This window comes from Nipponia nippon, unplaced genomic scaffold, assembly GCF_047370975.1.
Source record: "Nipponia nippon isolate SJK-2023a ecotype South Korea unplaced genomic scaffold, ASM4737097v1 scaffold_28, whole genome shotgun sequence".
Classification (NCBI taxonomy): Eukaryota; Metazoa; Chordata; class Aves; order Pelecaniformes; family Threskiornithidae; genus Nipponia; species Nipponia nippon.
The window spans coordinates 5906979-5919315 of record NW_028262345.1 but is presented as its reverse complement, the minus strand read 5'-3'; the positions used below and the strand labels follow the sequence as shown (position 1 = coordinate 5919315).

General features: G+C 45.0%; 1 protein-coding gene across 5 annotated transcripts in view; it reads left to right on the top strand.

Moving 5' to 3' along the window:
* LOC104008772 (ALG9 alpha-1,2-mannosyltransferase) overlaps positions 1-12337 on the top strand; it is a 140314-nt gene that overhangs the window by 34829 nt on the left and 93148 nt on the right. For 3 of the 5 annotated variants that reach the window (XM_087763226.1, XM_087763225.1, XM_087763224.1), the window contains one exon: positions 10156-10622. In XM_087763226.1, the coding sequence (XP_087619352.1) occupies positions 10156-10279 (124 nt within the window). In that variant the 3' untranslated portion in view covers positions 10280-10622. Of the gene's footprint in view, positions 1-10155; positions 10623-12337 lie in introns of those variants that run through there. The other 2 variants (XR_015706008.1, XR_015706009.1) reach the window with 1 other exon arrangement.

Sequence of the window (12337 nt, the reverse complement as noted above, 5' to 3'; positions counted from 1 at the left end):
CTAAAGAAATGAGGTGTATGTCATCTCCTCCCAACAGATTTTTGAATCTGCTGTCTTGTTTCAGCCAAATTCAAGACAGGTGTAAGTCAGTCTCAAAGAGCATGAGCTCTTACAAATTCTATGAAAGCTGGCAGAGAGAGGAGTCAGTCTCATCGAGTGAAAAGTCAGCAAGGTCACACCTTTATTAGGCATCAGAGAATCCATGGGAGAGACCTCTGTTAGAATCCGTTCTTCATTAGTTCGACTGCTCACTGAACAACTTGCTTGTGTGTTTGAACAGGAATTTCTGTGATAAGCAGAGATTGAAATTGCTCTGCTCCAGGCTAACAGGGGGTGGAATTAGGGTTGTCACACTGGGAATGTTGTTAATACATTCCTGCAAATACAGAAACCTGCAGCTGTAAGGGGATGGTTATTTAGCCATTTAAAGCTCTGGTCATGTAGCTGTTGTAACGGGACAGAGAGGCTGACTGGAAAAATCTCTGTAAAAAAAACTAACACAGAGTTCAGTGTCCTCCTATTTTCTATGTGAGACCTTATTACTTCCTAGAAACAGGACCCTCCAGGGAGGAGGGCTGGTAAAAGCAGTTGAACAGTGAGAAAGAGCGATCATGTTAGAGCAACTCCCAGGAGTGCTGTAATGTTCCCAGCTTGCTGACACAAACAAGTTTTCGTGGCAGGGTTTGTCATTAACTATGTTTTCCAAGAGACCTGCTGTTACATTCAGGCAGGACTTTAGGAAGGGAGAATGAGATGGCCAATGAGTCTTATTAATGAGGCAACAGAAGCATCTGCATAAGAGTTTTTTGCAAAAGACTCCCTGTGTAGAGCATATACCCCTGGATGTGCATTTCTGCTTTGAAGACACATTCATGTGTTTTTAAAGCTGGTTTATCTTGCTATCCTCTCCTGAACAGCCAAGCTTTGATTGTTTGGACCTGATCTAAAGTCCTTTGAAGTCAATCAGAGGCAGTGAGTCAGGTCCAAATGAGCTTTTAAGACATCTTGGGTTAACCATGGGGATGTAATTTGCTAGGGGTGCTTTTGGAGGTAGCAACTGTCTGCCGTGGAGATGCTGGCCTGCCTAATGAAAGCAGGTATGGCTGGTATGGCTGTACATGTCACAGTCATTCTCCAGAATGTCCTGGATTCTCCATTGCTTTTTTCCACTTTTGCTCATTTTTCCTGTACTTAGCTGATGTTTGGTAGAGAAGGAGTTGGTCTGTCTCATGGGGCTTTTTGGATTATTGCACTTTCAGCCCCCACCCATAGCCTCTGAGCTTTTGATTAAAGCTCGTGAGAGACATACCACTGCTCTCTCTTCTGAACCCGTTTCGTATCCCCTTAGAGGCTGTGCCCTGCTGAATGCAAACCAGCATCTCTCTGGAAGAAACAGCACAGTGTATCTGCGCCTTTTGTGGGGAGAGAGTTGAGTCTGCAACTGTAGGCCTTACCACAGGATGGACGCAATTGTTTCGAATCCTTCACTTTCACTCAGGCTTTTTTGTTCATTCCGAACTTGGCTGGGGATTTTTCCTGTAAGGTGCGTGTACATCTGATACCATCTCCATCCTGACCCTGCTGCAGCCTGCAATGTTGGCTGGAATCAGTGCAAGGAGTTAAGCTAGAACCAAAAGCATAGCTCAGTACTGAGCTGAGTCCTTGTCACTCTTCACTGCTTTAATGCTGTTTCTGTTTGAGTCACTCTGACATTTTTCTTTCTTTTTTTCCCCTCCTTCTTATTAGGGGAAATTGATAGGATTAAGGAATTTCCTTATTTACAGCTAAACCCCTGAATCCTGCCAAGCATAAATATCTGGCTGGCTTCTCAGGAATTTGGCTGAATACGTAGGTAGATGTGGTGTTGCAGCTCTGTGCTTCTGGGGCGATGTGCTGCCTGCCAGACTGAGGCTGGTAACTTATTCCCAAGGCTGGCAGTGAAAACCTGTGCAATCATTTTGATTTGATATATGATACTGCGTGTTGCATTTAGATGATCTAAACTCCAGCTAGATTCCCAAGCTGTATGTCTCTTGTTGGCTGAGTATCTTTGCAAGCCTGCAGCCAAACTCTGGTAACGTACTCAGTACAGGGATGTCAATTTCTGTGTGTGGTCCTTCATGTCTGGCTTGTGAAGGGAGAGTGCATGTGGCTGTTACCAGTGGAAGTAATGGCTTGGCTTGTTGTAGCAAAGGTAGCATCTCGCCACGGAGCAGCAGGTTGTTGTGAGAAGTTGGGAGTCACAGACAGATTCTGAAACTTCAGAGCATACTGACCGTGGTAACGATGAGATGTAAAGGGAGAATACTGAGGGTGGGGAAAGGGGAGCATGCTCCCTAGGTAAGCAATCACAAAGACCTTAGAACAGATCATCTAAAGGTGGTGGGGAGGGAAGGGGATCTTTCTGGCTGCTGTGTCCTGCTTAACAAAAGATGCTGTTGCGTTAGTGGGAGACTGGAATAGAAGAGGGTTTGCAGCGCATCTCCCAAGAGGAGATCAGGCAGTCAGATCATTAGTCCTGCTGGTGTCGCCTGTCAGCCTCTTCTGCTCCTGTTCTTGTGCTGCATGGAAATTCTCCATGCTGTTCCTTATCAGCGCCTCACAGCTGGAGCAGAGGGGAGGTGTGGTGCCTTCACCAGTGGAGGAGGCCAGGTTGCCATAGCAGCAGGTCTGATTCCTATCCCTGCTGTTAGTACCTTCGGAGCTCCCGCAGTTTGGAGCGCTGGGCGCTGTCCCTTCAGCAGACCTTCAGCAGTCTGCAGGTGGGGCAGCTCGAGTGCACAGTGCTGGAGAAGGACTGGAAAGGCATGTGGTTACCTGGGGGGTGTCACTGATGCTGAGGGATGAGAGAACCAGCAGTGTCTCCCCATCTTGTCATCCTGCTTGTCTGACAGATTGTCTCTTCCCCCTGAAGAACAGTAAGCCAGAAACCATGGCCTGCCTAGCAGGGCAAACGCGTAGCAGTGGGCACAGCTTCCCACCCTCATGGTACAGTGAAGAGCAGAAAGAACAAACCATGCAAGGTCTGATCTGCCCTGTTTTTATCCAGTGTGTCATTTAAGGTATCACATTTAAAATTGGGTACTACAGACAACATCAAGGCCTCTTTTGCCAGCATGTCCACAACAGCATGAGCAACAGAAATTTCAGAAAGGCTCTTTTTGGATTGCCTGCTTCATAATTTTTTGTCATATATCTTTAATTTCTTTCTGTAATTTGGCCCTTGGAGAAGCGGTAGGGTGGATGAGTGATTAAGGGGCTCAGCTGAAATTTGGTGCTCCCATGACTCTGTCCCAGGTCTCTTAAAGCCTCCCTGTGTTGCAGTTTTCCATTTGGACCAAAAGTTTGTTAGCTCCACACTTATTTCCAGGAGTTTGTTGGCAATGAATGAAAGAGTGAGGCGCTTCAATTTCATAATAGCAGTGGCAGGTAAATACCTTTCCGTTGTTTTGCATCTAAGTATTGGAATTTTGCTGCAACATCTATATAAAGCTTTCCCATGGCAAATGTTCAAAATCAGTCTGTTGAGCTCCTTGCTCTGAATGCGTCATAGCATTTCTAAAATAAGGCAGCGTTGTTCGCTTTGTTTTTTTTCTCTGAGTGTGACTGAGTTGTAACTTGCATAAAATAATGGGGCTCAAGCAATTGTCAAAAGAGGAAATGACACAAGTTTTGTGGTAGATTGGCAGCTGACAGATGAGTTAGCTAGAGGCAATTGCAAATCTCCCTAGCAACTGAATGAGATGCAAAGGTCTGTCTCACCCTGCAGACCCAGGCATTAGCTATTGTCCTTTTGTCGAGTTTGGAAAACCTCATTTGCAAAGCAGGTACTACTGGTGTGTCTTTCTGTCTGTGGCTGCAGCAGTCTCTCTTGCTGCTAGTCAGCCCTTGCTTTGCTTGCTTCTGTCCTTACCCGGTCTGTAGGGTACCAAGGCTTCCAGAGCAGGCACTGCAGAACCTCAGAGGGAGGACACTGAGAGTTGCCACTCTGTCCAGCTGGAAGGTTCTCTGAGGGCATCAGTGATGCCCTGAGACTGTTTCAGGGATGCAACAAGTACTTTTATAGTCTGGAAAGCTGTTGGCAGGCCTGATAGTGGAGAAGGTATGGGAATCCCAGCAAAAACACTTCTGTGTTTTTGTTTCATTTTAATTTGAGACAACAAATCTAGGCAGTGCTGTCTCTCTTAGAGTTGAGAAATTGATCATTCTGAGGAGTTTAGCTGCAGGAGAGCAGCAGTTACGCAGTTGTAACAGCATGTTAGGTGCTAGAAATTGGTAAGCTGAAAGGATCCCAGAGCTAGTAGATCTGTGGGGAGAGTTCTTCCCAGGGTCAGACACACAGGTCTGTGGGTAGTCAGTGAAGATGCATCAAAACTCCTATAATGATCCAGGCTGCTTGCGTTTCTGAGCATGTACCTTCCCCCCCTCCCCAGCTCAGCAGAATGACGTGTCTCTCAAATCCGGCACCTGCTTCCACACAATGATTTGGAAATGTCCCCTGCTACCTATGAAGTAAGTGTAAAAAACACTATGAAAATGCAGCTTTTTTTATAAAAGGGAAGGAGGAACAGAAGTGTCACTTTGAACGGAGCTGTGAAGGAAGCTGCTAGTGTAGATTTCAGGTCTGCAGCTCAGTGGCTGCAGAGCAAGAAGCATTTGGGGGGAAAAAACCCCCATCAAACACCTCCCCACCCAAAACCAAACTCCAGCTCTTGTTCTTTGAAAATAAATGACCCCAGCAGTTCAATTCACTCCTGCTGAACTGGAGGCTTCTGGGACTCACTGCGAGTCTCACATTGACGTCAGCAAGTGCAAATGTAAATCTCAGCTGGCTCTGATAAATGGTGCTGCTAATTGAATTAGAGAGTACTCCAAGCCACCAGCTAATTATGCTCCTCAGGAAGCTGCTTTGTCCAGGTCCATTTAATTCTATATTGGCTGAGCACTCCAAATCTGGCACAGAAAAGGGGAAATATATTACAGCTCCCCACTGAGGAGCACATATTTTCCAGCTCTTTAGGCTGAGCAGTCTGCTTGCTCCAAACGCTTGGGTTTTCAATAAAAAAAAAAATATTCTTAGTGCAAAATTAATGATTTGGTCACCTTGTTCTAGCATATCATTACCCTGGTTTGATAAGAGACTGTCTCATTCTCTTTAGTGGTGCTTTCTTCCATGTTATATGAAATGTTTTTCCCTACTTTTATATTACAAGTAGCTAAATTTACTTCTTAGGTGCATGGTTGGTACAAAATTTAACACCTAGAGGAAGTGCAAATGTTAATGGGTTTTTAGAGAGCTTTGATCGTGAGCTTCCTCTGTATGCCCGTATCTAGAAGGTACTAGGTCCTGCCCATGTGGCAGAGATTCAACTTCCTCCTACCTCTTTCTGCCGTTTCTGTCTCTTCTTCCTTCTCATGCTTCTTTCTGAATTCTGCTGTCACTGGGGTAAGAAATTCAGGTTACAAGATGCAATTAGGAAGAATCTCCCACCACTGCATGTATTGAACTGCTTCCATTCCACGTCAGTCTACGAGCTTGGGAGGGGGGACTTGAACATCTTCACTTAGCAGTCCTTGCTTCCATTCCAGAAGAGCCTCCACTGGCATTAGCAGAACAGGACTGTTGAGTTGCTTTCTCCTGAAGTCCAATAGGTAATTTACAGAAGTAAATAGCACCAAGCGGCAGTGTGGTCCCAGCTCTGCTGGGCATGCTGGTAGCTGTGCACCTCTGTCTTAACTGGGAGCTGCTCTGGGTGCTGCAGCAGTTGCTCCCCTGGAAACAAAAAAACTGGAAGACAATTCAGACCCCCCCTGGAATGTGCGATACCTCCCATGTCTGGAGCATAGCGAGAACTGGGCAGAATTTGCCTGTTGCCTGGCTCCAGCCTGGAGCCCACCACTGAAAGAGCCTTGCTGCATCAGTGTTGCAGTAGCATTGCACTAGACCCTTGGCTACCCAGCTTGGAGTGATTGTGGCCTTGATCTTGCTACCAACATGCTGCTTGGGAGCTGTATGCTGATTAAGGCTACACACACTCACAGTCTCTGGGGGACAAATTTAGAAGCAAATGCAAATAGAACTTTATATATATTCACTGTCATCTGTCATCCCAACCCCTTCCATGTGCCATCTGTTGTCTGAGGTTGCTGAGCCTGATGAAGCGAGGTGACAGGAGGTAAAGGTTCCCTGTCTGAATTTAAAGGTCTATCATGACTTCCTGAGCTGTAGGTGCATCAGCAGCCATGGTTCTCTTATGGCTGCTGCTGAGAGAAGGCATCCAGGGCTTTGCTACTGTGTAGTTACTGGCAGCAGAGAGAGCAGCCTTGTGCTTTGTGTCCAGTCTGAGTTTCTTTCCAGTGAGAAAGTTGCTGCTGAACAAATAGAAAGGCTGACCTTACAGCTCTGGAGCAGATATGTTGGTGCTGCCATTTACCGTGCCATATTCAGGGTTTCATGGTTTTATATCTGAGATGTGATTCTCTGAGCACATAAACATTATTATTTTTAAGATGCCTCTTTTATTTTCTGTTGCCTTTTTTTTAACCTGTGTCCTTAGACTGGGTAATTGGAACCCACATAAACTGTTCCCTTTTCACCTTTATAAGTCTTGTTAGTGAAGAAGAGTCGTTTTGCTACAGCACCAGCAGCCTGACTAGCTAACACCTGGTGGAAACCAAGGACTCCTTGTGGACTTGACAGTTTGAGTAATACATCATTTCACCTTGAAGTGCAGGGTGAACTTCACTTTTGGGGTCTCCTGGCTAAATGAGATTTACAGCTCTCCATTCTTGGAGCATGTACTTCTTGTTTTGGGGGAGGAGTACAGGAATGTTGAGCAGCTGTGGCCTTTATGCACCAATTCACTGTATTGTTATTTGTCATGAGTGCCTTGGCATTATGTATGACATCCACTGGTGGGTAGAGCAGCTATCTTTCTGCTCTGCATTTCTCATCATTTTCCACCCTCTATTTTTTTCCATCAGTCATTCCTGCCTCTCCTTTTTTGATCTTCTTTTTACCAACAGTATTTTCTCCTCCTGTTTCACTGCTGATATAAACTGAAACAGTGAACACTGACATTTAAACTGCTGCTAATAAGGGCTGAATTGCCAGCAAAGTTAAGAGCCTGTGGAGAGCCTTCATTGCTCAGACTCATTGTTTCAGGCTGTCTGCAAACCCAGGATGGTTACACTGAGCTGGCTCATCTGGGAGGAGGTTTTTGCTACTACCAGCTCCTGGAATATCCTTTTGTTCTAGAAATCAAAGCTGAATCCTGCACATTCTGAACATATGCCATAAAGACCATGTGAGCAGAACCACGTGAGCTGCATTGGGCCTATATTTCAGAATATCAACAAGTACAAGGTATAGGGAATGTTTCTCACAAAAGGTATAAAGAAGAGGAAGTACAGACAGGATAGCAGTGTTTCCGCAGAGCTGTGAGAGACACCAGCACTGAGGGTAAACACAGGCGCTTAGTTTTGTTGCTCCAGCAATCAGACCCACCATTCCTGGGTGCCTGCTGCATTGTACAGTGCTGGCCTGGGTGGGCTGTCAGTATGTATATGCATCCAGGTCAAAGGGAGGATGTGAACTGGGCACTGTTGTCTGACTGCTGTCAGCTCTATGTCTGGCTTGAGTGACTGAAAGCCTTTTCAGTGCTACAGACTGTATCCTCGGGACCTCAGCCATCAGCTGAGCGTGCTGCCTTCCTCTCTGTCGCTGAGCTAAACTGCACAAGGCTAATTCAACAAATTACTTCATCTTAACCCAAGCATACACCCTGAGCTCTGGGGAATTGTGCTAGTTTCTGTCCCTTTCTTACAATGTAGCAGCAAGCTGGTACTCTACCTTATTTTTCATTTTCCTTGTTTTAAACAGCATCCCAAGCAGCTTGAACACAGTTGCTTTTTCTTGTCTGTCTTTTCTTTTTCTTTGCTAAAGGGAATTGAAATGAAACCACACCATTCGCAGAGAGCAGCCATGGTAGAAATGGTGGGTTGTCAGGCTCAGAGGAGGAGATGCCAGAATAAGTTCAGCAATGACATGATGTTCATTAGCCACAAGAGATGGAGGAGGAAGATCAAGCACTTGTTTTCAAAGGGATGCCTTTGCTTCTAGTGACTGGAGGGAGGGCTGACTTCCAATTTCCAGGCGCAAGGAAATGACAGCTGCAGAAAATGTTCCTTGTTCAGAATACACCAAAATTACCATCTTCTGCCTAGTTATTTGCTGCTAAGAGATTCTGCTTTGAACATGTTCCCGATTCCAGCACCTCAGGAATTCACAAAGGGCGACCATTTCCAGTGATTCTTTTATTTAGGAACTTTGCTGGGTGCTTTACAATTTGTAAAGGGCCTAAGTATTATCACTGAGCTTTTTGTTTTTTGAAGTAAAGCAATCAGCATTTTTATATCCTAAAGCACAAGCTGAGCGCTTGGCAAAAAGCAGGCTTACAAGATGCTGGATGTTGAAAGGAAGCAGTCTCACAGTTAGAAGTGGGACTTGTAAATTTTAGGAATTCAGACTTGCTCAGCCTCTTTGAGGGTAGACAATACTTTCTGCCTCAGTTTCCCCTCTCCAGTGTGGGAAGAATACTGCTTTGTCTGTCACTTTTGTCTGTCTAAAGAGGGAACATTTCAACTGAAAAATGCCTTGCTTTGTGCTTGTATGGCATATTATGTAACAGGACCCTGCTGCTGAGTGGTGCTATGCCAATGCAAGTCGATATCACCAGTCTTTTCCTGGATGGTCCTTTACTCCAAGTTGCAGGAGATCAGGAGCTGCTTGTTCTCAGATGAATTGCAGTAAGGCTGTCTAAGAACCCTGGGAGCCTCTGGGGAGATGTCATTCACAGTGGCAGTTCCTGCCATTGTTTTTTAGACTGCATTTTTGAAAGATATCCAGTGCTGCCTTGCAATAAGCAAACAAAACACAATTAATCTTTCTTCTGAAAAAGTGACTTGAATTGGATGTCCAGAACCTTGGCTGTGTTACCAGCAAAGCTGTGTGAATTTCAGTGACCAGCAAGTATGTGCTGGATCTGTGTACCATCCCTGACTACTTAGCATGCTGAAAATCAAATTCGAGTGCTGTTGCTGCTTTTCCAAGCTTTATGTGGATGGAGTTAGACTTATGTCTGTCAAGGGTTGATAGTTTACCAACAAGTTGATCTTAAAGAGAGAAAGAGAGAAGGTTTAATGATGAGGAAGCAAGACTCTGCCCCAGCCCTAATTTCAAGAAGTTGCTCAAATTTTTGAAGCTTCTAGCAAGGTTCAGTGCTGCTGCTGCAGGACACTATATTTGTCTGCTTCATGTTTAGACCTGGATTTTAGTATTAGTTTGCTCAGTAAGAGAATACATGCATTTAAAATGTACTCAGCTAGCACAGCTCCAGCAATTAGCAACCTAACAAAAGGTACTAATTTGATGCAGCCATTAAACCCTCCATGCTTGAGTACTCCATTGGTCCAATTGTTGCGAAGTGCTGTGAAATGCCAGCTCTCAGCACTAGCAGGGCACCGAGTGAATGCTGACAGCCTGCAGCAAACTGTCTTGTAGGCTTTAGAGCAGTCCATCCCTCTTTAATTCAATACCCTCAACAGAAGTTCAGTACAAGAGCAAAACTTCAAAATGCCAGTCCCCATCAAAGCTTCTGTCTGCCTTTCAGGCATGCGTGGAGGAACAGGCGGCCAGAAAGATTGGATAGAAAAGAGGAGATGCCAGGAGCTAAATGCAGCCTTGCTATCTTTCACCTTCATAGCATGCCCTGAGGAATGGGAGTCCTGCCTGTCTGTATGATACCAAAGGCCCACAGGGCTGTACTATCTGCTTTTTGGACAGTGATATCCAGGGTCTAAGTTTCTTTCGATAATTACACCACCTTTTTGCCCTCTCTCCCCCTTGATCCTACTGGAATTGGATAGTGGGCAAGCTGAAGAACTGGGCAGGCTGCTGCTCTTAAACTGGTGATGCTGGCACAAACCAGCTTTGGTCGCACTGACAAGGAGAAAATGGGACTGGGCTTCATATGCCTGAACTGTTAGCATTCCTCATGTCATTGACTCACCAGCCCAAAGCCTCGTTTGTATTGTTTTGAACACACTGGCTAATGAGCGCTTTAAGGATGATTTGTTTTTCCTTTCTGGTTTCAGGTCCTCAAAGCTGCTGCGTGCATTCTACGTCCCTCTCCTCTCAGAACAGTACACATGGTATGCAAACTATACTATTCTGAAATCCCGGAGGTTGAAGCAAACCAGGAAAAAAATGGGAGGCTAGCAACACACCTGGGCAACAAAACCAAAAGCATCTGCTGACACTCTTGGACAGCTGCCCTAAGCCATCTTCAGTTCCGTTTTTGAGAGATTGCGCTTGTAAGATTCACTAATAAAGATTTCCCATGAAGTGATTTCGCGCTGCAAGCTTCCAGCTGTAAAAAGAGTGCATCATCTGCTTTCAGTTCTCAGTGTCAGGTCTCTGCTCTGCCTACACAGAACATATTGGTAAGAAACCATTTGAAAATCCAGCAGCCACCTACGAACGTATTATCCCTGATGCTCCTTGTGTTATTATCTATTACACCAGAGAAGAGAAAAATGAAAAATAAAAAGGAATGACTGAGGTTCTGCTCCAGGTTGCAATTTGGCACTGGGAAAATCCAGCTCAGCCTCTCTCTTTCTCTCTCCTGCCCCCACGCCCCCTCCACTGTCCTCATCTGCTTAAGTAGTGTTTACCTTCTCCTAGGAAATTTTTTTATTAAAGAAAAAGGAAGGGGTAAAGAGGAAAACACCTGAGAGACAATTAACTGAAATGCACTGAATCTCAGGGAATGAAGTAGCGTGCACCATGGAGAAACAGCCTGAAGTTGCTCTGTCCAGGAGACACTGTCAAGCATAAATCTGTGCTTTTGGGAGAAAAAAACCCAAACTTAGGAGTTGAGCCAATTATCTGTTTTAACGGGATCGGTGTTTTTGTTATCTGTGAAACCAAGGGTTTGTTTGCTATTTATAATAATTTTTTAAAGATGCCTATTGAATTCTACTCCTTTGAATTCTAGACTACAGCATCTTAAAATTTCTAGAAACATCCAGAGAGGAGAAAAAGGATTAATTTTTTTTTTTTTGCAGTTCTGTTTCCTAGAATAGACAGTATGTGTTACATTGGTCCAATATGCTTCAGAGCAATGCTGTATTTATTGTATCTCCATTTTTAAAACAGGCAGTGTCACAAGCTAGACGAAGAGAGTTGTTTTCATTCACATCCTTGGAATTCTGTGGGGATGGAATGACATGAGATGGAGCAGAGAGGAAGTTCCTTTTGCAAAAAGGCTGCACAAGCTCCGTGCCCCCCTGTGACTGTGATTAGATTGGTCTGCGTGTGCAGTGACAGAGTGCTAGAGCAGGTGGGTCAGGAAGCAGACTTGTATGTTTGGAAGCTGTTGGGATCCAAACAGAAAAGCATGTGCCTCTGAGGATACATGTGTTGGTCCAGGTGCAGAATGAAGTCTAGGCAGGTCTCTTGGCCAGTCTGCAGGTTAACAGCTGAGCAGGATGGGAAGGGCAGACTGTAGCAACGGGGCTGTGATCTAACATGATACTGCTGGGACAAAGCAGGAGGAGCTGGATGAGGAGCAAGGCATGGGCTGAATCATAAGAGCAACCTTAAAACATAGGGAGAGGTGTTCTGAATCCCCTGCATTTCATTAAGGATGAGTTTTTTTTAACAGTGTTGTGCTCTATTGGAAACACAGCTTATAAAGTGCAAAACATGATAAAAGCAAACAGTATGTTTCTTTGTTGCCTGGATGATTACAGCATGGAGAGTGCAGTTCTCTTCCATTGCACCCCCATTGTATGGAGGAGCAGTTTGAGCTGAGACACTAAATTCAAACTTTGAAGGCTTAGGGAACCATCTGTGGCTCTCTTCAGAGAGATGGATTTCACCCTGTGCAAATATCGCCCTTCGTAAGAGTCAAATGTGGAGCTTCAAGGTTTTCAGCCAAGAAACTGGTGTCTTAGGTGAGTTGGTCTGGAAGCTGGGAGTCACGTTGCAGATCAATGTTGTAGTTCATAGTATTCATGCTGTGTTCATAGTATTTCCCCACCTCCCTCCAGCCGCCTCTACCCCTCATAAAAGTTTACATGTGTTGAACAGGGCTCTACAGTGCCAGTAAATCAAAACCAAAACTCTTGCCCTGCTTGTTGCCTCTCCCTTTGGTAATCTCTGACCTTAAATAAACAAACAAATGCAGTTAAAGAACCAATTGCACCTCTCTCTGGTGCTGTTTGTGTGACTGTTCCATGTTGTCATAGTCCGTAACCTCATGTTTAATGTGAA